Here is a 26965-nt window from a genome sequence, read left to right as displayed (position 1 = left end):
GATCTTTTAACAACTCGTATGTTTAATCGATACTTATGAAAAACATAGGAAATCTACCCGGAAAGAAATGTTTTATATGAAAAATAGTGTAGAAGAGTTTGAGAAAAGCTAGAAGCTTACTTTGAAAGCAGGCTCCCAAATTGTTGCTCATAGTTCATTCGCAGTTAACTCTACCTCTAACGGAAAAAAGGGTACACAGATTTTTCCACCCAGCTTTCTTAAAAACTAGTATCCTTAATGTATGAATGTCGTATAAATATACGAATAAAAGTCACCCAATCACCAAGCCAAACAGGTATAATCGCTTCCAATATCAGATAGTTGGTTTACAGCTGGAATATCGAATTTGCTACCTTATATCTATACTAAAGAGATTTGTGAAACGAATTCTCTATTTACTTCTTCTGTATTTACTTTCGGTGGATCGTAAGAAATCAGCCAAACGCAAATATATAATATGACATCTAATGAAACACAAATCGACTTGATGCTGTAATAAGCTTTAAAGTCATTATGTTAACCTTCTCATTGAAACGGTTAAAATCTGGAAATTCTCAGAAGTAATGCTCAATGCAAGTCTTGCCGATTGTGCTCCAATGTTTTGAAGCCATTGAAAGCTCGGGTATTATGTATACTAAAACACGTCAGTCTTTTCATCAACTTCTCCAGCTGTAGTACTGAAGACCCAAAAGACTTGATTATTTCTTGAAGTAATCTCCTATATTTCGATTTATTATAACGTTATGCCATTTTTTGTGGATTGCCGAATTACTAATTAGCTGATGAACTTCCTGAAAGTAAGACCGTCACTATTTGCCTGACTTAAATTTGGATCCTCTTGTCTTACAAAAATCTTATTTTATCGATCATCTAACCGAGGCTTATTGAGTTCATAATACTTTCGAACCCGATCATTTAAATGAGTGGTCGAATATCAGGAATGACCTCAGCAAAGACTTTGCAAACAGATATACCAATTTTATTCCAGTTCGGTTTCCTACTATCTCTCAAAACTTCTCACATCAGCGACTATCACTTTCTTGCTCTTCTTCAGATTTCCTGATGGGTAACAACAATCTAAAACCGCGCTTGCGTTTTAACTGTCATTTGATTTTATTACTTTTTTGAACTTGATTGAATATTGCGTGTTTTACTGTTGCACACATCAGGTTGAATTACCGCTTTTACGCAAAGTTGTTTTTCCAGTTTTTGTTGGTTTCGTGTACATAATTGACATTTGATTCCTAGCATTATCACATCATTCAACCGTTAAATTTCGATTTCATTTCGATTTGTTTCATAGTCTGCCGATATTATGTGTCGTATTAAAGCTTTCTTTTTGCATTCAGTAACAGTTGTTATTTCATTGATTTTACGCTTCAACGATTAGTAATAGACGCTACTTGAAATCAAGCGCGCTAACGGTATATGGTATTGTTTTAAGCCTCTTGTACGAAACGTATTTAGTGTTGAGGAAAGGATTTTAGACCGGTGTGTTCTTTTTGATAGGTAGAAATATTAATGGGATTAGATTAAATGTCGTATAGACAAGATCAATATTAAAACCGTTTTGAAAGGAATCCCACACGAACATATGGTCCGGTCTATTTAGAATCATATTGCTACCAAATAAATGTAAAATATTATTTTATAAGGAAAGAAATTCCAAGTTTAGATCTTCACTGAGCATAGGTTTAATATATAGTATGCTATAAACAAAAAGGGGTAAATTTTATTGTAGATTTACGAGTTCGTGGTAATTTAGAGAAAGTACTCTCTTTCTGTCGAATGGATCGCACTTAAGCTACCATTAAACATATTTTTTTGTGTATTTTAAATTTTGTGGTCGGTAAGATCTCAATGGAGTCATGTGTAGAAGTTAACGCAAGTGAGGAAAGTTCTCTGAGCGCCATTCACTTGGGAATCGTCAGAAACGATTCTTTTACGTATGACTCAAGCAGCTTCCGACTTCCGGTCTTAGACCATGTATCCTCTGACGAGCCACAGAACATTAGTTATAGCTAAAGTGAGAAGGCAAAACATCTCCTCCATAGAGTTGTGCGTTGGGATCGCATTAGGGAACCCGCCACATGAAACATAACACTACCAATTAAAAGAAGAAAACAGCCTCGAACGAGAGACGTCCCCCCCTTTTGATAACGATCACTGCAGATGCAATGGGCGGAACAAAGACTGGACGAGTAGGTTCTTGTGGCATTTACAGTGGTCACATAAAGGAGCGCAAACTCCGTGTGAGATTCGTGGTGGAATAGAGGCTCCGTCGCCGAGTACTGACACTCAGTCCGGTGGATGAACGTTTAGCCACAATCCGCATCAAAAAAAGGTTCTTAAAAATATCGCTGATTTGCGCTCACGCCCAGACGGAATAGAAGGATGACTTCAATGAGCGCTTTGAGCGCACCAATAAGAGCTGCCCTCGCCATGATGTCAAAATCGTGCTTGGCGACTTTAACGCCGGAGTGGGCAAAGAAGGTATCTTTGGCGCAACAGTCGGTAAATTCAGCCTCCACGAGAAAACATCCCCAAATGGGTTGAGCCTGATCGACTTCGCCGGGGCCCGAAATATGGTTATCTGTAGTACTAGATACCAGCAGCAAGAAAATACATCAAGCTACCTGGATGTCTACGAATCAAAAAACCACCAACCAGATCGATCCTGTTGTGATAGACGGAAGACACGTCTCCAGTGTTCTGGACTTGCGTACGCTCCGAGGTCCTAACATCGACTCGGACCACTATCTTGTTGCAGCCAAGATTCGCGCCCGCCTCTATGCAGCAAAAAACGCACGTTAACAAACACAGAGGTTCGACGTCGAGAAGCTGAAATCACAACAGACAGCCGAATCAGCCGATGCCGATTACTAAAGCCAATTATACTCGTATGTATATAAGATTTATTTTTACTAGACCTATATATATAGTAATGAATATTTTTGAATGCGTTAAAGTATTTACCCTGAAACGATTAGACCTAGAATGCACTGCAATTGCTTCTGGCTCCTGTTTCTTCAAAAAATTTTTTGAAAAACATTTTTTACCTTGAGTTGTACCCAATTGCCCTAACACATTCTACAGATGTTCAAGATGGGCTTCAAGAATAGCTATATGGTGCTTTCTGACCACTGATCTCCCCTCAATCAGTACTCAGTATCAGTGTATTTGAAAATGTTAAATATTTGTTTCCCTCTTGTGTCTACTAAGGTATCTCTAACTTTTTCGGTCATTTGTCTAATAAATTATTCTTCGTTCAGAAAATTAGAACACAAGTCATATATGATCTTTAGCTTTGGCATATTTTTATGGCATCATAACCCTATTTGCATAGTTTTTGATGGCAAATCAGGTAATATTTCATCTCTTTTGTTTACGATTTTTGCCCAAAAATAAACTCACGTATATATATTTGGCGCATTCAAAGGTCAGATTATCGCAAAAAAAATTGTTTGCTAAAGAAATACGAAACGTGACGAATTGCCAAAAACGGAAAACCAAACTACAGCAACTAAACCTCATTGCAGCTTTTAGCGCAAAATTTTTGAATTGTGGGCGACCAAGCAGACAAATTCAGTAATTATTATGCGTGGAAAATTAGTTTACCTAAAATTTTGCACAAAAAATGTTTTTTTTTTAGTTAATTTTTGTCTTTAGCTGCAAAATATTTGTTTGAGATTTTATCTTTTTTGCTTCGTTTTTCATTTCCTTTTTTAATGTACCTATAAGGTCTATTTTTATGCAATTTTTTTCTTTTTTCTTTGGGTATTGTGTGGGTGTTTGGATTTGCTTTTTGATGTTTGTTATTTATTTTTCGTATTTTAATTGTCGCGGCGTCGGAAACTTCCATGCCGGCAAGCGATGAAGGTCAACTCTCGTGAGACGTGACATTGAAATGAGGAATATGGCACAGCAGTAACAGTTTATAGATTTGTATCTGTATACAAAAGTGCGTTTGTTATTTTCATTATTTACTTATTGGCATACATATTTTTATTTTAACGCGCTTTTTTGTTATTGTTTCTAAGGCTAATTACTCAAAATGAAGTGAAGTGGGTTAACTGATTTATCACTGCTCACTTTGTGATGGCTTATATGAGCACATGAAGGTACATATTGTTGTACATAGTTGAGTGCATAATCGTTAACTTTGATATTTTATGACTGACAAAGAAATTTGAATGTGTTAAACGTTTAAATAGAGAACATTTAAATTATGAACATATGTATGTACATATTTTTTTAAGAGATTATTTGGAAAAAAAATACAAAATATCCTTAAGACTAAAAGAAATCCCTAAGCTCTTGTTTAACTGAGTTTATCGTACAGTAAAATCAACATTTACACATAATTTTATTATAACCTACTTTTTCTTATAAAACGTTCGAATGTTCGCGCAAACTTTAAAATAAATCAACAGGTTTCCTCTCAAAAAATTGCATATCATATTCTACGAAATTCGGAAATGTAGCTTTAATGAATAAAATCCCGTTATAATAAACACCAAGTTAAACAGGAAAACCTTATGAATATTTTATTATAACAAATAGTGTCACTAAACTCTATTAGCTGCCTTCGAGAAGAGGCGCACTTCTCTACTAAAAGTAATGCAAGTTCTACTACCGAGTAATACTACAAACATACATATGACTACCTCTGATAGTTTCTACTTGTATATCTTAGCAATGCGCATAAATTTCCATAAACAAAACTAGCATAAGAAAGCGAACTATTATAAATGTGCTGCCATCTGAATGAATGTTTTGGAAATACCAAAACAGACGTAAAATGAATGAAGTAGAGATTGCAAACAGCTGATCTAAGATGTACTATACATAGAAATATGCATATTATATCTGGAAACCTAGCACCTGAAATAATTATTGAATAATTGCATGATTTGAGGTGTCTTAAGTATATGAGTTCTACAGAGATTGGTTTTGCTCCAAATATAGGATCTGATGAACAGTTTATTGTCTTATAAAGACCTGAGAGTGGATTTAATTTTCATACAATTTTAACTAGAAATACAGCAAAGGTTTAAGTACATGACGAACATGGAAAATGTTCTGTTAAACTCTATCAAGTGAAGTATCAAGTCTTCAAAAACAAGACAACTACACTAAAATCTTAACAACACAAGAGATATTATGCACAAAAAATCCAACAAAGGCAAAAATCTGCGAAGATATATAGCGCCGAGTTCTATAAAGTATAAAATAACTTCCGACTGAGTTCAAGAAGTGACATGCTGATATAGTCACGTTATACAAGATCTGTCGCAAAAGAAACAGGACTGTTAAAAAAAAAAACAACAAAAAATTAATATTTTTCAAAAGTTATATTTTTTTATTCAAAGTAATTTCCTTGTGCTTCGATACAGCGTTTAGCTCGGTCAATTAGCATTTCAAATGAGTGTTTAAGGTCATTTTTCGGAATGCTCTTGAGAATATCAGTCGTCGCCTTTTGGATAGTTGAAATGTCCTGAAACCAGTGTCCTTTCATGGGCAAATGAAGTTTTCCAAATAGGTAAAAATCACAGAGTGCCAGATCAGGTGAGTAGGGTGAGTGATTAATGGTTGATATGGAGTTTTTTGTCAAAAAATCAGTGACAAGTGTCGACCGATGACACGGCGCATTATCGTGCACCAGGCGCCAGGACCCTGCCTCACGGTATTGTGGTCGAGCACGACGAATGCGTAACAAAGACTCATAACACCAAGGTAGAACACAGCATTAATCGTTTGGCCAGGTGGGACGAACTCTTGGTGAACAATACCCTCGGAATCGTAAAAACAAATCAGCATTGTCTTTATTTTTGACTTCTGAAGACGACCGACTTCTGATCGTCACAGAGGTCCTCACGACCTTCTTGGAATCGCTTAAACCACTCATGCACATTACTACGGGATAGGCACTTATCACCATAAACTTTTTTCATCACCCCAAGTTTAAAACAAAATTTAATATTTGCTCTTTGTTCAAAATGCATTTTACGAGCGATGACCAAAGCTGCTGCTACTTTTTGATCGATAACATCGATTGTAGTTATCCAATTGTCTTAAAATTTATACGAAATGTCAACAAGAGATCACAGTTTTTATTTCATATAGCCACCAACAGGTGGCGCCACCAGAAACAGTTATATTTAAAAAGTTCTGTTTCTTCTGCGACAGACCTTGTACTATATATGTATATATTATCTCTCTCCGAGTCTTAATAAGTTTCGTTCTGGTTTAATTCCGTATGAAGTAACGAAAAATTGCTGTGAGAGCTTGGTTTTGAGTTTCTTATCCATCTACCTTATTTTCCGAGTTTGCCGCGAAGTGATTACTCTCTTTCCTGCCTAAGAAATGATTTTTTTGACACAAATCATGTCTCAAGAGAAGCTTGTGAAAACAACTGATTCTGTTTTTTGCTAAAGACGAGGGATTCTTTTAGAGCGGTTATTCGATGCATATTTAAACTTAATCGGATCATTCTATCTAGGAGGCATAGGTTGTCGATTGGGACTCGGAACGAAATAGATGTTCATGTGCAAATCGAATTCCATCATAGTTTCCATTTTTACTCATATAATTTACACGAAGTTTTAGATAAGGTCTCCGCGAAATTACTGAGTTTAACTATGCGGACAGTATCCCACTAGAATTTCAATAGCAAACCATAAAAAATAGTCATACTTCGGATGAAAACTTCATAAAATAACTGAAAAGGTTAGTTCAAATATTTGCAAGGGAACCTATAGTAAGAAGTTTCGAAGACAAGCGAGCGGCACAGTTACTTCAAATGATCTGATGTAATCTTTAATTATGAGAAAAGCGAAAATAGAAAATTTTGGTGAGGACTGGATATTCATGTCATATCTGGATATATATATCACCGTCAGGCACAATTATGAAGTACAGTGAAAGCTCTATTAAAAGGACGCTTTATTAAACGGACTCCCTATTAAGCCGACATTTCCATTAACCGTGCACATTAACCTGCCCCAACATTTTTTTATGGTTATTAAGGACAATATATTAAACAAACAACTCTATTAACCGGACAGAAAGGTTGCTCCCGCCAGTGCCCGCTTGTGGAAGATTTCACTGTATTATACAAGGTTATGGTAGATCTCACTGTATTACATATTGCCGCTTTAGAAAACAGAGAACCAATCTTTAAGATACCATGATATCAGCGATGCGGATTACGAACTTTTAACTCGCAAATTTAGTAGATATTTGTTTAAAAAAATAGGGAAAACATGAAAACACTAAAATTTGCAATTGCAAATATGCAAGACCATTTGCACCAGATTGGGAATTGCCCTACTATCTTAGGAAGCACCCTTTAACAAGCATTGCCGCTATGTCTTAACTGACTCTATAACGATAATTTTTTTATGGATAAAAAGTTTAAGCTGCCTTACCACAAGTTTTTACTTTTAACTAATTGTTCCAAAAAAGTTAAAATTTTTCTTCAAAAAAAAAAAAAACTTGTTTTTCAAATCCCCTTCAAGAGTTGCGCAGGTGCACTAAATAAACAACAGTACCAAATACATAAATAATGCATATCAGATTACTTTAACTGTAATTTAATTCACACACGCACAGCCGAAACCAAAGTCGACTCACTCACCTTCGCCAATTTCAATATCCGCGTCGCTCTGCTGGAATTTGCCCGGTCCGGTGGTGGCGGCCGCCGCTGCCGCCGCCTGATTTGTATCCGATTGTACGCCGCGTACACTGCCATAACCGTAAAAATCGCCGAACAACATCAAGGCTAACGCGGTGAAGATCATGATACGAAAACGCCAAGCGACATCCATATTTGTGCACGGTGTTATAGTTGTTGTTGTTGTGCTTTTTGTGTTGGTGGGCTAGGGTGAATGTATGCAACGAATTTGTTGCACTTGCTGCAACAACAGTGCGCTTTAACTGTGTTGCAATTGAGATTTTTTCACACCAAACACTTTTATGAATTGTTTGCAAATTAAATGTAAAAAGAAATTAAAAATGTTTTTGCTCAATTTTCTTTTCACTGCTAATTTTTCCTATTGCAATTTTAGGTTAATTGCGGTTTTTCTGCTTCTTCTTCTTCTCTCTTTTTTTAACGACTTTGTGGAGCGACTGTATGCGCTGGTGTTTTTAGTATGCGGCACGATCACTCACGTGGTGGGTTAATGAATTCGATGAACCGCTAAGGTAGATATATAACTATGTATATTGATTTGTATATACATATGTACATACATACATGTAGTGTACAGCCGTTGTGGACTGGCATGCGACGTAAAAATCGTAATGTGAATATCTTTCTTTATGGTGTTGTTCTTTTTATATGACTTTTTTTAATTTTTTTAATTTATTGTTTAATTTTATTTTTAGAAATTTATAGTTTATGCACCAAAAACGAAAGTTTTATTTGTAATAATTTAAATTTTTATGGCAAATATCTATGTAATTCACAATTGAAATTTGTTGCAGTTTTATTGTTCAGTGATTTTTATTAAGCTTTAATGTGAATTATTTATTGGTCGTAGAAATTAACACTTGTAAGACAAAAAAATTTAGTTAAGAAAAAATTTTATTTGCAACTTAATTTTTCGCTTTTCTAAATTTATTTTTATACAAAAAAATTAATTTGTTTTTCTTTTTTTTAACTTTAGTATTTAAAATTATTATTTTTTTTTAAATTATTTTTAATATTTGCCTATATTATATTACTTTTTTTTCTATTTTTTAAATTATTTTCAATATTTTCCTCCACATATCTGTTTTTTTTTATATTTTTCTAATAAAATATTAGCTGCAAGTTCACTTTTTTTATTTACAATTTTATATAAAAATTGATATGTTAATTATTTTTTTTATTTATATTTACTTTCGTCTAAAAATATATTTTTCTTGCAAAATTATATTCGCAAACTACTTTTTCGGTTTTTCTTTTTATTATTTCAATATAATATTTAACAACGTTTTATTTCCATTAATTTTCATTTCTTTTCTACGTTTTAACAATTCATTTCAATTTGTTCGTCGACAAATCTCTTCAAACACAGCCTGAACGTCCAACAAGCGCGCTGTTAATTTTCAAACTAAGCTTAAAATCAGCCAAAACGTTACATTAAAAGTTGCTGGTGCTGCCAACGCTTGGCGCTTTGTGTTTTTTGGTAGTCCGAGCGTACACATTTTGCGTTAAACAGTAGCGCAAACAAAAACTTCACGAGATACAGCATAGAGCAAGCATATAAATAAATGAATAATTTTTACAGCCACTCAGCGCGCTCAGCGCTCTGACCAGTTCGACCAGGTAAGCGTACAGGTGATCAAGCGCGTTTGGAAAACAGCTGTTTCCATAGCGCTCAGCTCGCTTCACTCTCCCCAAGCATATCAACAATGCGCTCACGTGCGCACTCTCTCGCTCTCTCTTCAAGTTGTTGAGACTTACTCAAATCACATTCATGCTTGCCTTCTTGTTCGCCCATTTATGGCCAGTTTATTATATCATCGCCGCTTCAGCGTCTGCTTCTTGCTACAAATGAAACGGCTTGTAGTTTTTCGTACGGCACCTTAGAAAATACTTTGTGGTGTATATGTAGCGCTGCCGGTCTCGTGGGTTACCGGCGTAGGCGCACCATATAAAAACCGCGCTACCATAAAAAATGGAAAATGTTCACCGGCCATATGACAAGACTCACAAAGCGAGCGCGCCTTACCTGTCTACCAGAGGCAAAGCTAGTACTTACTCATATAGTTACATACTTTGACACCTTCTAATGTGTATGTATGTATGTATGGTTTGTTCATAAGTATGCGCGCTTCTGGCAATTCTCGCACCGCAGTTGGAGCATTTATACGATAAGCACGCGACGCACACAAATAATCACACACATGAGAAGTGAAATAACTACAGTTATATAGGGTGGTCCATATACACAGCTTGACACTGAAAACTCCAGAAAGCGAAGATTTCACTACTTTGACAGATCACGTGGAGATCAGAAGTCTCGAATATGTTTATGTTGTACGCAATAGTGCCGAAGAGAGAAAAAATCGGTACAGATTCCAGAGTTTTGGCAGCGTTGGTCTATATATTTTTTTGAAAATACTCGAGAAGTCCCAAATGCTCCTTTTTTTAATCTTACTTACTGATCTTGGCGATCTTTAATTGTAATCGTTTAGTTCGTCATGCTTCGCGATTCCTAATACTATCGATTGTTGAAAAGTTAAGTTCGGTTATAGCGTTATCAGCCGTCTCCGCAATGCTAATGTACCTTTACCCTCGCTGAATTATGTGTATGACAAGCACTGTCAAACGTAGAACAAACAGATCCAATGAAAGTTAGCTAGATCATAAAGAAATATTTAGTTTTTGGCAACTCCCACAACAGTCTGTTCTACGTTATCTTATAAAAGAGATCTGTTTTTCTATAAAATGATGTTGCGTCAGACGAGGAATGACATCTTAAGCATAATATCAAATCTGACAAAAATGCAGAAAACATTACTTCTGGTCTTTTATTTTTTTATATGACAACCACTTTATGACCAACCCTGTCCTCAGCTACATATCTTAAAACAATTTTAAATGTGCGATTGCAGCCCTACATTTCTGCGCATAACCAACGGACGCTGCTTGCATTTCCTCACGCACTTGCTCTATTTAGATATCTTTTTTATTTGCAAATGCATTGTTGTTTGGCTTTTCAAAAGATTTCCCATGCTTGCGGTTAGACAAACACTTTCAGTTAATTTATGCATTCAGCGCGGGAAAAGTTGCAATTTATCTCATTGTTGAAGGCGCTTTCCATGATATTAACAAATAGGTTTTTAAATATTTTTATGTCTGATTTTTATTTCCAAATTAATTAAAAGTAGATCTCTAATTTTTCAAAGCCTGAGAATAGTTTTAAATGAAATATGTTAAGGAATTTCGGAAATTGTTATGAGAACTATTTAACAATGAAGAAAAGAGAAATGTAAGCACAAAATAGAATACGAAAAGCTTTGTAAGCTTAAATAATTTAAGACTTATAGTATAGTACAGTATATGTAGTATGGTATAGCTTTGTAGGTCTGCAAATGACAATACCTGGAATAAGCTTCGATATAAGTTTCTGGTAACGTGATTCTGGTATATACCTACTTCAGGTATAAGATGATATGGGCACCAGTGTTTTTTGAAGAATGAAAAAGATATATATGTACTGATCTCCACGAATATAAACCTTAAACCAAATTGCCTCTGAGAGCCGAAGTCTCAATCAACGAACTTCGAAGACTTAGCAAGTAGATATGTACATAAATTAAATACATCATTCAATAACACTGGTCAACAAATTTGTAATTTTTTTTTGTCACATGAAACTTTATATCAAATTTTGAATATACTAGGACCACCAAATAATAATATATCAATGAAAAAAAAATGTACACATCATGTTTTCTTGTCACATCAAAACATATATTTTCGTAAAAAGTACAAAATTCAGCCACACTTAGAGAATTATTTCCTAATATCTAATAGATACTTACGATTTTCCTGAATATTTGGCTTCCGGTAGATCCCTTTTAAGTTTCCAACAATAATCTGCTAGCATTCCTGGACTCCATTTCCCTTGATAACGCTTCTTCATTAAGAAAATGTCTTGATGGAACCTCTCACCTTGTTCGTCACTCACAGCACACAAATTTGCCGGAAAGAAATCCAGATGAGAGTCCAGCATATGTATTTTCAAGGACATATTACACCACAAAGCTTTAAATGATATCATACGCTCATTTATTAAATCTTTGTAATTTTCCGCTTTACTTAGAAAATTTTGAACAACATGCACAAAACATTTCCAGCCGAGTTTTTCCTGATCATTCAGTTTTTCTTCAAAGCTCTTATCCCTTATCAATTGCCGTATTGTGGGCCTACAAGTATTCCTTCTTTGATTTTCGCCTCGCTGAGTTTAGGGAATTTCTCTTTTAGATATAAAAATCCATCGCCATCTTTTGGACTAGAATTCTCATTTTTTGATCGATTTGGAGGCATCGACACAGGCAGTTCGGCACCATGTAGGTGCCGAAGACAAGTTTGGATACTGGATAGTGTGTTTGGATTTGGTAGTAATACCTTTTGTTTGAGTTAAGCAAAAATAACAATCACTCACATGATCCTTTGGTTCCGTCCAAATCATTGCATCAGCAAATGACAAATGTCTAGGTTCTTGTTTAGCCCAACCTAAAAGAAGTCTCACACACGTTACACAACATTTATGTGGAACCCAGGATTTGTCTTGATTCCTCATAGGAAACCCAAAATAGTCTAAATAGCACTGTTCAATTAATGATGCGAAGTTTCGACGCTGAGCTGTAAAAGTTAATTTTCCACACACATAACAAAAATTGTCCGGTTGTTCAAACACTTTCGTGGCATATTAATATAAATAAAATTCTATATATAGATCAATTATCGTTACAACGTTGACGACGATTATCAAAAACATTAAATGCTGAAAACGATATGTGCAAAGTTTTAGTAAGTATGTATTACGGTTCAAACATCGGATGACATGAAGCATTTTGTACTTATAAGACTTAATGTTGAAACTATTTCTGTTGAACACTATAATGTTACACTTTTTCCAGTGGACTTTTCTGAAGGTAAAGTATGAACCCTAATCGGTTGACATAGCTCTTGTGTTTTCATTGTAATACACCTAATTTGTCAAAGCTAGACCTTTATGTCACCTTAATAAATTTAGATTATTGAAAACTATCCAAAATAGTAAATTATTTTATAGCCTTAATTGTGACCTATTATCTTACTATAGCCTGAAATAATGATTAGAATTCTGCATAATCCAAAGTCAAACGTAAAGTCTAGAGATTATCACTTAATTTTTTTCAATAATTTAAGTAACAGAATTTCCCATTTGGGTCCACAAAAAGAAACATTTTAATTAAATTTACCAAGCTCCTACTTCACTAAGACCATAAATCTTTAGATTAATTAATATTATTGTATTTTTCACGTGTGTTTGTAATGAAATGAAAATTTGACACACTTTAATTTAGCAAACTTAATGATGTCGTAAAACTGATCGCCAAAACCAGCAAGCCCTTCACTCGCATCTTCAGTTGCCATATATAGAACGCAAAAATTGAAGCGAAAGCTGCATTCGCAACCAACCAAAATAGTTTCAGCATGAAAATAAAAGAGGTTCTCACAATTCCAGCAAATAAAATCAATGAAAAAAAACTTTTGTGAAAGGTGTTTCAGTTGCAATGCTGGGCCTTTTTAAGTCCAATCTGCTGGCCTACACGCATGCAGTTCTGGTTGGAGTAGTTAACCTTGTTGCACATGGAACTCGTTCAAAGACACGCCAAACTAGTACGTACTGTTATTTGCGCATAATATGTATAATAATTCTGTTGAAGTGCAGCGCACCGGTTAATTCAAGCCGGCCAGTTTACTGAACTCAATCAACTACTGAGCGAAGCATGTATTTTTGGTGAGTTTTCTGAGAAAAAAAATAAAAATTTAAGTGTAAGCATACCATTAAAAAAGGTTTCAAAAACAACAGGTGCTCTACTAATACTTGTGAGATTCTCGATTAATATACTATGTTCTGTTTCAGCTTATCAGATACTTTACCACATGCCAACTTCAGGAGAATTTACTATACTTTAAAACAAAGTAATAATTAGAGGGATGGAGAGAGTTTTTAGTTATGTATTTATTTATGTTGTCGTCGTTATACTGATTTAAGCTGTTTTGTGATCCTTATTTCTGTTCAATCTTAGTAAAAGTTCTTTCCTATATATCTCTCGTCCTCCTCCTTATCAACTTTTTCCTGAATGCTCCCCAGACCTCCGACATTCAAGTAACACATTTCGGTAATCTATGAAATCTTAAGGCAGCCGTGGTGGCTTCAGCCACAATCGATTAAAGACAGCGGTTTTCTTATAAGTGCACCAAACACCATATCAAGTAGTAAGATGTATTGACAAGCCAAATAACCTTTACTTTAAGGAAAAAGTGAATTAAGTAGGATAATTGGGATCATCATAGGGAACTTTCCTCTGAGTTCTCATTAGTTTTTTACTGACCAAATGGATATCGAACCTTCAGAACATTGGCTTTGTGGGAGTCCAGTCTTTAGCCGGTGTGACGAGATATCTTCGACTACTTCAAATGTTGCAATGCAAAATAAATTAAATAGTTAAGACAGAAAAGGCTAAGAACATTCCTACCACAGATTTTTTAAATTAAACTTAAGAAAACTGATTGGAGAGCATAAAGTTTACGCAAAGTTCCTTCCAAATCCTTCAAGGCGTATTTAATAGTTTGAGGAAGATTTCTTCATTCCTCGGTTGCCTTGTTCAATCTTCCCATTGGAACTGCTGAGTAGCACAACTTTTTAAGTGTAAATCTTAAGATTTTCGTTTAAAAAAGCTCTGTGATCTGAGTTAAAGTTTAAACACCATCTATCAGAAATAAACGTTGCTGGGGAGAGTCGTCGAAGATTTATGAATTGCTCAGCTAGCCTGTTCAATCCTTCTATTAATTCGGCCTTAAAAAACTTTTTGAGTTGAAATCTGTGGAATTTCACTTATAATTATTCTATAATCGGATCCGGAAACACCGTGTCTGTCCATTTACCAAAAAGTTATGTTATTCTATAAACTTACTTTGTCGAATAAGGTCATTGACATCCGTAACCGTCCAACGGTTACTGTTGAACAGGGCCTCGCTGTTTGATATGAACAACATTTAAGGAGTTACATAAGTTTACGGGTTTCAAAAAATCTATTTTTTTTGTTGTCTTATTAAATTGCACAACACGGGACTCTATGTTTTCCTAAATTTTCAAGTTGATCCCAGTAATAGTTTCGGAGAACTTGTGTGGTCAAGGTTAGCTAGGCTAAGGTCGTCATCTTTAAACACGTTTTTCTCGAAACTGTGTTGTGAAGTCGGTTGGCAAGATTTCTCGAGAACTACTCAACCGATCTGCATGGAATTTTACACAGGGCATTGGGATAAAATTCTTAAAGACTAGGATGAAGGATTTTTTTTCGATAACAACTATTTGAAAAAAAACAAATTTCGCCAATATGAAATTGAAATTTTAATTTTTTGCCAAAATGTCTGCCAAAACTACAATTTTCATTTTTTTTCTTTCGTCCAAGTTTTAAGCTTTTAACTAAAATACGTATTTGTTTCACTTTAGATGATTCCGTAAGGAGTTATCCTGAAAACGAGTGGGCATCTTCTTTCCGAGTTTCACCGAAAATGGCTTCGCAATGGCCGAGTTTAAAATATTTTTTTCCAAAAATTTCAGAATTTCTTTGTTAATAGTGTATGTTTGTAACAATAAAAAATTCTAATAAAATATTTTCATTTTTTATATGAGAAAAAAATTGTTGAAAAAAGACTGTTTTTTACCCGAGGAAACCCATGTAACTCATTAGGTCGATTTAAGGTTACTAAATAAGGAAAAATATTATTTGACTTATGTTGTTTTTGATCGGCCAGTTTTGCAAGCCATTTGCATGCTATAGTCAATCGATAACGCCGGTTCTGCCAAATGAGCATTTACTTGTATAGAAAATGGAAGAGCAAAATTTCAGATTAATTCTTCACAAACAGTGAATTTTATTTAAAACATCTGTAAAGCTTTCTTCTGGGTTTTAAAAATTCGTGGCAAACTTATATAGTATATTAAGTATAGTGAAAAAACAGGTATTTCCTTCTCACTCATAAGAGACCTTACGTAACTCGTTTTTCTATCGTACCATTAAGTAAATCTATTTTAAAACTTTCTTTTAATGTCTGCGAGGAAATTAACAAATTTATTGATTTATTTCCACAAATCATTATCAGCACTAACACTGTGATTTTTTTTTACATTATGACAGACAAAATTTTCTGCAATTTCTTGTCTAATTTTTGCAAATTAACTCATTTGTCGATATATCAATTTCCCAGCGCCTCTCTTTCTTGCACACGCACACGCTCCCGGCACTGGCACCTGTATGCTAATGACGCGCCATAAACTCTTTTGCGCGAGCTGTCAGTCAAATAACGGTACATTTAAATACCCGTTACACCACTGCAATTGCGATTTCTGTTATTTGGTTTTGTTGTCGGTCTTGTTATTGCAGTTGTCTTACCGCACTGGCATTTAGCCTAACCTAACCAGTCTGACGTTGCAATTTGTACAAACATCGCTGTTGCACTCTTAATTGACTTGTTGTTGTTGCATTTGTCACAGTCATTGGTACGTCGCCTTCAGTTTCTTTACTTTGCTGTTTGGTCTTCACAAACTTGGTCATGCCGCAGAAGCCGGTTTGCTTGAGCAAAGACAATCATTTTTTTTTTTTTTTTGGCGGCATTTCAATTACTCTGCGCCGCGTTATGAGTACATCACAGTAACGAGTATGTGCGTAGTGTTGTTGGCAACTTCTTTCCAACGCAAAACTTTAAATTTTTATGTTTGCTAAAAACCACCAACGACGTGTGAGCAGGAAATTCGCCGCTGCAAGTGTTGGTTTATGACGGCGTAAAACTTTGGATTGGGAAACTCCGGAGCTAGCTTGTTTGTAACTTTCCTGCCATATTCATACGGAGGAGGTTTTGCGAAAACATTATGGGAAATAAATGTTATGCCAATTGTTATTGATATGAGTTTCCTGAAGAAGTTGAGGTCATGTATTCATGAACTCGAGGTCATGGCATATCGCTTTGAGCCCTGGAAAATATCCACGAAGTTCTTAAGGGGTCAGTAGGGTAATCTTTTTTCAAACATTTTTTTTGCATTTTCTGTTCCTTTACACCCTTAGAATTAATGTAGAAACCCATTTTTACCATTGGAAGGTTGCGAAAAAGGCCCAAAAATAATAATACAGCTCGACGTTCGGAGCGCTTTCTCAAAACACACTTTCTTAAACTGGCGGACATGATTCCGGTCTAATGTTCACAATATGCCTGGCTATCGTCCCTACTAGATTCATAATTTTTTATAATTTATTGACAATGTTATGACAAAATTTATGTAAAAAACCATGGAGAAAAATTAAAAACAAAAACGTTAATTACTTTTTTATTTATCAACATTTTTACATGATTCTAGTAGTGACGATAAACATTCAAGTACTTTTTAAGAATAAATTGGGTTTTTGTGTTTCAGATCATCCAAACATGAGTAATCGTGTCGGCCAGTGAAAAAACGCATCTCATTCACCCAGCCATTTCTCCGACAGATGTCATCAAAAAATTCCGAAAATATTGTTTTTACACTCCACGATATACCTCATGATATGTGAAAAAAGTTCCATTGTAGAATAATAATTTCTATGAAAAAAAATGTCCAAAAAACAGGCCAGATTGGCCAGTAGGGATTGGCCAGTAGGGTAATCTGGCCTGTTTTTTGACATTTTTTTTCATAGAAATTAAGCTGAGATAAAATTAAGAAAAAACGTTAACTTCGGACTTTATCTCTAGCATATTTTCGCCTATATATAGAAGGTTATAACGAGTCACCTTAGTTCGTTGAGACTTAAGGAATATGAGACAAACAATTTTGGGGCTTTTATAGTATTAGAAACATACCCATGATATCAAACTAAATTTTAGCTTAAAATAAATAAATATTTTCAAGATTCCATTTCTTTGCTGACCTCTCTGAATTTGGGACCGTAACATTATTTTAAGCTGAAATATTTAACTGTATGCATAATAACTTCTAGCCAATGTCAAAAGATGACTGCTAAAATATTTGGCATGCCATTTCTACTCTGCCGGCATGGGTAGAACTAAAGCAATGCCATATTTCGTAATCGAAACTTTTCGTCGATGAACTTAGGAACAGGTTTTCAACATAAAACGGGTGATCCAAGTAAAGGAATCTTGTTCAACAACCTTTTTTTTAGAGTTTGCGCGTGAGTTGTGTCAAGCTGTCATGTGTTTTTGTGCAATATTGTTTGCATTTCATCATGGAAACAACGTTCTGAACAACGTTTACAAATCGTTCAACTTTATTACGAAATTCACGTCCTGTAAGGAATGTGTTTCGCGCGCTTCGCTCAACTTATGGTAAACCATCACCCATCTTGAGACCCAGCGATCAATTTTTGATAATATTCGACCGAATAGACCACGTCCAGCACGCAGTGAAGAATATATGTCGAGATCTTACATTAAAAGCTTACAAAATATAGCTTGTGCAAGTATTGAAGCCGTTCGACCTTCCCAAGTGACATTGCTTTTTTCTATGGGCTCTTGAAAAGATCCAAGAAGATCCGAAGTTTTCGAACTAAATTTTGTTCAGCGATAAGGACAATTTCTGGCTCAATGGGTAAACAAGCAAAATTCCCGCATTTGATACGAAGAGAAACCTGAAGAGATTCAAGAGTTGCCATTCCATCCAGAAAAAGCAACGGTTTGGTGTTGTTTGAGGTCCGGTGGAATCATTGGTCCATATTTCTTCAAAAATAGTGCCGGTGCGTTCTCACTGTCAATCTCGACCGTTATTGCACATTGGTAACCAACTATTTGATACCTGGAATTGAACCTCGTGTTCTCGACAATATTTAGTTTCAACAAGACGCCATTACTTCCTATACATCGCATCAATTTATAGATTTATTAAGAGAACATTTCGGTGAGCAGATAATTTCACGTTTTAGACCAGTCGATTGGCCACCAAGATCATATGTTATCGCACAGTTAGACTTTTTCCTGTGGAAATACATAGAGAAAGTCTAAAGTCTATGCGGATAATTCCGCTTCGATTCAGGCCTTGGGGCAAAACATCACACGTACCATTCGACAATTAGCAGCCGAAATGTGCTCGAACGAGTCATCGAAAATTGAGCTCGACGGATGGACCATCTGAGGCGTAGCCGCGACCAGCATTTAAAGATGATAATTAAAAAAAAAATAAATGCCAAAGAATATTCATTCGAATGATAATAAACATTCCCCATTCAATTTTAAACCTCCGATCCATCCCTTACAAAAATCGGTTTGGACGAGGAAATTCAACGTGATTTAGTGTAAGCCGCTCTACCATTTACCCAATCTTTTCAACTACTTACGACTTACCAACTGTTTCTTACGATAAATTACTTGAATATCTTCTAAAAGCTTGCTTCATTTGATACATATATACAGACATCTTTTTCACGTTTTGCAACAATACATTGCATGCAACAAGCCATAATTAAATGCAACCAAATTAAATTCTCCCCCGTGACTTCAATTTGTCAATTTGCAGAGGTTGGTAAGGGAGTGGCCAACAAATTGACACACCCTGTGAATGCACAATGGCATTGTTTAGTTTAATTACATAACACAAAAATCGTAAACACACATAAACGCACATATACAATAGCAATAGGTACTCGTATTAGGCGTAAATGAAGGAACAGTGAAAATCATTTAAGCGCAACAATGGCAACAACAAAAGCGAAAATGTTGCACAACTAATGACAGCACAACAACAACAGCATGTACACATAAATTCAAATTAGGCATCGATTTTGAGCAGGGGATGCCGTTAAGTGAGGCCCGAACATCAACGTCACGCCCATTACCGAGCCCAACGGGCATATCACTTTTAATTTCCGTAGGTGTCACATGACAGACCCTAAGGTGCACAACTAGTAATTGTCATTTTGCATAAATGATATAATATATTTGTATATGTGTATGTGTTATACATGTATGTATATGTACCTTGCCTTTAAATGTGTGGGTGCTGCTTCGCATAGGCATTTGACAATCGCATGGCAATCATACGCCCCGGTGTTCTTACCTCACATGGCTCAGGTATGTGTATGTGTTTCCGCATAAGTATGTATATATATGTGTGTGTAATTAGTATCTTGTAAATTACAATGGTTGTGCAAATATTTGCGGCACATGATAATTTTCACAATTTCACGGCATTGCTCACACGCCCACTGCTACTTATAAACACTCAAACAGACACACTCACTTGCACTTGCAACTCATATCCTTGCCGCTGCTGCTTGTGATGCAAATGTCTTGCAATGTCTTGTCGTGCAAATGAGCGACAACAATAAATACTATTGACCGTTGTTTGAGGTCTATTGTGCAGCCATCAAAGTGGAAAGTTATAATTATCATTATAATAAATTTGTATACATTATTAAGCACACACATACATACAAGCAGATGCTGTTAAGTATAGCATGTGTGTGTTCATGCGTCCTTTGTGCATGTGCCTTGTCCTGTTAACGCAACAAAGCCTATGCAAATAGGTTAAATTATCAATGTTATCGCTGCACAGTGGGATATTTTTATGAAATCTTGAAGAAACATTTTGGATTTTGTACAAAACACTTAAAGTAGAAATAATCCAATTGTGAATTGTACTTGGCAACATTCTCCGAAGTTTGTAAGAATTTTTATACTCTCGCAACAAAGTCGCTAAGGAGAGCATTATAGTTTTGTTCACATAACGGTTTGTAAGTCCTAAAACTAAAAGAGTCAGATATAGGGTTATATACATATACAAAAGTGATCAGGGTGACGAGTAGAGTTGAAATCCGGATGTCTGTCTGTCCGTCCGTCCGTCTGTCCGTCCGTCCGTGCAAGCTGTAACTTGAGTAAAAATTGAGATAACATGATGAAACTTGGTACACGTATTCCTTGGCTCCATAAGAAGGTTAAGTTCGAAGATGGGCAAAATCGGCCCACTGCCACGCCCACAAAATGGCGAAAATCGAAAACCTATAAAGTGTCATAACTAAGCCATAAATAAAGATATTAAAGTGAAATTTGGCACAAGGGTTCGCATTAGGTAGGGGAATATTTGTACGTATTTTTTTGGAAACGTGGGCGTGGCCCCGCCCCCTACTAAGTTTTTTGTACATATCTCGGAAACTACTATAGCTATGTCAACCAAACTCTATAGAGTCGTTTCCTTCAGGCATTTCCATATATAGTTCAAAAATGGAAGAAATCAGATAATAACCACGCCCACCTCCCATACAAAGGTTATGTTGAAAATCACTAAAAGTGCGTTAACCGACTAACAAAACACGTCAGAAACACTAAATTTTACGGAAGAAATGGCAGAAGGAAGCTGCACCCAGGTTTTTTTTTTAAATTGAAAATGGGCGTGGCGTCGCCCACTTATGGACTAAAAACTATATCGCGGGAACTACTCCACCGATTTCAATGAAATTCGGTATATAATATTTTCTTAAAACCCTGATGACATGTACGAAATATGAGTGAAATCGGTTCACAAACACGCCTTCTTCCAATATAACGCTATTTTGAATTCCATCTGATGCCTTCTCTGTATAATATATACATTAGGAACCAATGATGATAACGGAATAAAACTTTACACAAATACGGTATTTGAAAAATATGTAAATGCGGATAATGAAATCTTGATTATCCCTTTATGATGCGAGAGTATAAAATGTTCGGTGACACCCGAACTTAGCCCTTCCTTACTTGTTTAACTTTGAGTAAATGGTTCCCAAAACTTTAAACACCGTTTTTCTCGAAACGCTATTCTAGAAACCGATGTTTTTTGGCTGTAATTTTTTTTAAAAATTAAAAACTTTGATTCTGCTTGTGGATTATTTTTATTTGGTCTCTTAAATTTTTTACATCAAGTCGAGAATATGATATCATCTAAATGGCCGTCGCCACAGTTGATTGTCATTTGAGCCCTTTTTATGGCATTTTCCATAACTTTGGCCAGAACTTCCGGCGATAGGTCCTCACATTCTTGACGGATATTGTCTTTGAGAGCTGCAAGAGTATAAGGCTTGTTGACATAAACCCGCTATTTCAATAAGCTCCAAAAAAAGAAGTCTGGAGCGGTCAAATCAGGCGATCTTGCTGGCCAGTGCAAATCGCCAAAACGGGAATTTAGGCGCCCAGGAAAAGCATCCTTCAGCATATCGGTTGTGGCACGTGCAGAGTGTACCGTTGCACCGTCCTGTGGGAACCACATGTTTTCTAATCCCAATTCATCAAGTTGCGGAAAAAAGAACTCGTTGATCATTGCTCTGTAGCGCTCACCACTCACAGTAACCGTTTGGCCCGCGACGTCTTCTAAGAAAAAAAGTCCGATGACTCCTCCAGCGAAAACAGCACACCATACAGTGACTTTGAGCGGGTGTTATGGCTCTTCGTGGGCTACACGCGGATTTTCAGTCCCCAGAAGCGTAAATTTTGCTTATTTATGTACCCGCTAAGATAGAAATGTGCCTCATCACTCATGACATATTCGACGCAGGTATTTTAATTCAGACTATTGGGGTTGCTCAAACACAACCGATTCTTTTGTATCAAAGTGCGTTTTTAAAAATTAAACATCTTTCCTTGATAGCAACCACGGAGCGGTTTTATCGAAAAATCATCGATCTAACGACAATTTGATAAATAAATTGGGTGATATTTCAACGTTTTTGGAATCTAAAGGCCTAATTTTTAATATAATTGAAATAGTTTTAGACTTTTGTAGGTCAGAACACATTTACCATCCATTTATCCATTTATATGCCAGAAAGAAACATCGGAATCTCAAAGAGTTATAATTTTAGAGATATCGATCTGAAATTTTGCACACTCTCTTTTTTCTTAAATACAAAAAACCATGCTTACAAATATCGGTTGGGAACTTTCCATATCTCATAACTAAAACTTCCCAAACATTATTTTAAAACTCTTAAAATCACAATTTTTACTAGCAGTCGTTTCATCGATCAATCGGATCATTGCATTTACGTAAGATTTCCCTGTAAAGCTTAAGGTAGATAGGTGACAAGATGGTCATAGTATTTATTTAAGTTCTTAAATATTCAATTAAATTAAGGCTTTAATAAACAGATCGATCGACAGATATTTTTATTATTTAATCCGATTTTCAAGTAAAAAAAATCAGTTTCATTTACTAGAATACAGAGAGTAATAGGATTGATTTTCTTCCGCCGCGACTGTATTTAAGAGCGTGCGCGTACCGAATAGATTTGGTAGAGGGTGTTCCTAGCTAACGAACAGCCGCCCAGTTGTTTCCGAGCACCTGGAGAATCACGACAAACATTTTCTCTCGACGTTATTCTCTGAGTGGTGTAAGCCGAATATGCGGCGTTCGTTAGTACAGAGGTACGCGATTAAATTCTGTGTGAAACTCGGTAAATATGCGACAGAGACATTTGTTATGATCAAGCAGGCTTACCCAGATGTTGCTTTAGCAAGAAGTGGTGTGTTTCGGTGGCACCAGGCCTTTTTGTAGAGCCGGGAAGAGGTCGCTGATTAATGATCAAATCCAAAGTGAAAACGATGCTCATTGTAATTTTTAATATCAAAGTCGTCGTCCACCGTGACTTTGTTCCTACTGGATAAACTGTCAACGCCACGTTTTACGCGGAAGCCTTCAAGAGACTCAGTCAATCGGGTCCGACAAGACATCGCAGCCGATTAGAAGTTGCAACACGACAACGCCCCGGCTCACTAACTTTCTTGAGAACAGCTACTTAACCGAAGCCGGCATCCCAACGCTTCCGCAGTCGCCCTGCAGCCCAGATGAGGGCCCCCGAACTTTTTTTGTTTCTTTGCCTGAAAAGTCCGATGAAAGGCAAGCATTTCCAAGCAGCATGCCCTCGGCTCTTAAGCCTTTTCCGGAGAATGCCTTCCGTGACACCTTCAATGCGTGGAAATCGTGCTGGCAGCGCTGCATCGACGCAGAAGAAGCCTATTTTGAAAGTTTTTAAAGAATTATAACGATTGGTTCAATACATTTCTTTTAAATCGACTCAGTCCTATTACTTTCCGCATAAACCCTGTAGAACAATTTCACTAAGTTCTACACAAAAGCCCTTTGGAGTTTCCCTCATTAAGAACTGTGTTCTCCTTTGGACGACGAACAAATACGTGACTGTTACTGAGTTGTTCCAACTTTTTTCAGTAATATGGATATTAAACCTTTTCTCCTCCTCCCCTCTCTCTTATTCTATACTCTCTCACTCAATCTCTACCTCATTCTTTGGTGTACAATCCTAGAATTGAAGTTGACCGCTATTCACAGTGCTGCCATTAACACCTTCGTCTCTCCATTTGGAGTTTAACCATGACCAATAGCTGACGAAGAGCTTCATTTAAACCGAGAATATGGAGTGACCGGCGTGCAATGAGTCTCCGCATGATCTCTATCTACCTCTTTGCCAATGGATCCCACTCATCCAACATTCCTCTCCCTATGATCCGACCCGGCCAAACAGCACTTTATCTGGGCCTGCCTTTCGATGACTTCAATGAGACCAATTCGAACATTACCACGTAGAAATGGAAATTGCTTAGGAAGAACTTTAAACATGAGAAAGTCACGGTCTTTCCTGGCATAAGCTATACACTCTCTTTATAAGATATATAAGAGTATTCTGACTGTGTAAGTAAAGTATAATCCTATGCGATTCACCATTTCTCCACTCGCTGTCGCTCCTGTACTACTCTCTGCAGTAATTTTCAGAGAACATGCTTAAAAACTGCACTAATTTTCAGAGACCTTGACTAAAAATTACCAAAAATACTATACTAATACAAATATACTTGTATACTGACTTTAAACACCCTTCTATACGGTAGATACCATCAAATGCACCCATTAACAAGAAAATCTGAAATACTGCTAGTATTCAAATCTTTAAGGATTCGTTTCCTCCCAAAAGCTTTACGCATGCTGCGTTGATGGCGCAATTACTTTAAAATGACGGCATTGAAATAAAATATAAGTGCATGTGCACTTAGCATAAACTGCATTATCGACAGTGCTCAGCAAGCATAAGCGTCGAGCATATCACACAATTAAGCTGGACGACGAACAATACGAGTAGGTGCAAGGCAAATGACTGCACCGGCTACAACCGTCAATATGTGCATATATGTATATACTCATGATCATAACCATATATGCAAATCCGCTTTTCCTACTCTTAAAGAGTCACCCACACGCATGCACAGTGCATTTGTTTGAAATTTACGTTGCATACCTTCCGGCGCGCAAGCATCAAAATGTGCAATGCAACTGTACATGTGCCAATTAACATTTTTCGTATGGCGTTTTCCCTGCGCACTCGTTGCACGTGCACTCCTGTGTTGTGACCACAACGAAAACCACAACTTTAATATGCGAAAATTGACAGTGAAATTGGCAGCGTTGTGCAGTAATGGAGCTCCCATGCACACACCAATACACACGCATTTATATCTTGCACATATTGCATTATGCACAAAAATGCACATGCAAATATGCGTGGGTTAACTAAAAGTCCTCGAGCGATCCCCTTTTTATGAGGCTACTCGCTTTCAGCGCTCTTGCTGCTGCGATATTTTACCCGCTGATAAACATTAAAATTAAAATGGAATGCAACGAGTGTGTAGTTGTGTGACCTGTAGGAAAATTATAACGTATGGTGGAGCACACTTTTAAGGACGATTAACATTGAAGACATATAAAAATATGTATAATATAGCAAAAATTGCCGTTTCTCTCACTAGTTACATGTTTGCGCAAAACTCGTCTCGTGACTTCCTCTGTGAAGCCATAGAAAAGAAGAACTATAAATTAGTAAAACGCTTAGTATCGAATACAAATTTGCTTAGGAGTTCTAATTTCGATTCCCGCCAGTTCTATGGAAGTGTTACCTTTTTATTTTTCTCCATAGTGTTACCACCTCATCTTTCTCCATACGGCTTCTGCGGATGGCGTCTGATAAGATTCCCAACCTTACAGCGTGGACGGAAATAGGGCAATAGCTTGTTAAAAGCCCCACAACTAGGGAGAGGCTAGCCTTACTGAGGGAAAGAGCTCACTAGATCTCTTGCGATCAATCTTGGGTCAAAAGGGCTTTGCAACAGCACATGTACCGATGGTGGCACACCACTGGCCAAACTTTCGCGAAGCCCAGCTATCTAGTAATAGAACGCAAGAAGATACGGAGCACAGACCCGCTTCCATTCTACCGATAACGGTTCTAGAGAGCCTTTCCTTGCTAGCTCATCAGCTTTACAATTTTCTACGATTCCGCTGTGACCTGGCATACTCATATCAGTCTTATCGTAAAGACACTCGATGCAATTGATAGCGAGGTTAAGCTCCCCTTGACCAACCCTGAACGCACTGTTAATGAGTTCACTATAGGAGTGAATGGTCACTTCTCTGAATAAAGATGCACTCCGGAGCAGTAAATCTACTGCTACCTTAATGACTACAACTTTGGCTTAGAAAGCACTGTATATGGGTAGAGAAGGAGCTGCCAAAGTTCGGTTTCTTCTTTTAGGAACCCAGATTCTCTAAATCTGATAGCAACTTTCGCAACGATACACTATCTGACGATGTCTACAGGCTCTATGTGCAAGATGGTGTTATGTGCCTTGGTTGAAGTTCGTTGAACGCTTTGCATGTGTGGTCTTTTCTATAGCCCCCCATCACTTAAGTCTTTAAGAACATAATTGGCTTGAATACGATAAAGTAGAGCCAGAGGACCACTTTTAATTAAGCTCAAAAAACCCCCGCTTTTCGCGGCGAAGGCCAGACCCTTGATAGCGTTATGTATCTGTGAATATTTAACAAAATTTTCACAGCAAAGCTCGCCGGTTAGGTAAATTCATTCGTTTTAGAAGGAAAGTCAAAACCATGAAACACGTAGACACTTCAGCCATATAATATACATAAGAAGCTCTACGGAACTTCTTTGATCGCAAATATCGAGTCCCCTTAATAACTTGTCATGACCTCTCGTCAAAACCTATTTAGAGTTACTGTTGTACACTGGCGTTACCCGTATTACGTGAAACAACCAACTTAATCAAAGAGAACATAACGTGATGAAGCTCAAGGTTGATATTATTTGTGTTTTGAAGGAAGAATTAAACATTTATCATCCGTGAATTGTCCAATTTGCGCAGATACTAACTTAT

General features: G+C 36.5%; 1 protein-coding gene across 2 annotated transcripts in view; it reads right to left on the bottom strand.

Moving 5' to 3' along the window:
- LOC120778659 overlaps positions 1–8408 on the bottom strand; it is a 36324-nt gene extending 27916 nt beyond the window's left edge. The window contains exons 1-2 of one of the 2 annotated variants that reach the window (XM_040110581.1): positions 8258–8408; positions 7640–8200 (exon numbers count right to left, since the gene is read on the bottom strand). In XM_040110581.1, coding sequence (XP_039966515.1) covers positions 7640–7829 — 190 coding nt within the window. In that variant the 5' untranslated portion in view covers positions 7830–8200; positions 8258–8408. Of the gene's footprint in view, positions 1–7639; positions 8201–8257 lie in introns of those variants that run through there. The other variant, XM_040110582.1, reaches the window with a different exon arrangement.
- Between the last annotated feature and the right edge of the window lie 18557 nt (positions 8409–26965).

Source organism: Bactrocera tryoni, chromosome 5 (genome assembly GCF_016617805.1).
Source record: "Bactrocera tryoni isolate S06 chromosome 5, CSIRO_BtryS06_freeze2, whole genome shotgun sequence".
In the NCBI taxonomy this organism is placed as follows: domain Eukaryota; kingdom Metazoa; phylum Arthropoda; class Insecta; order Diptera; family Tephritidae; genus Bactrocera; species Bactrocera tryoni.
The sequence above is the reverse complement of the archived record's forward strand: the minus strand, read 5'-3'. Positions and strand labels throughout refer to the sequence as shown.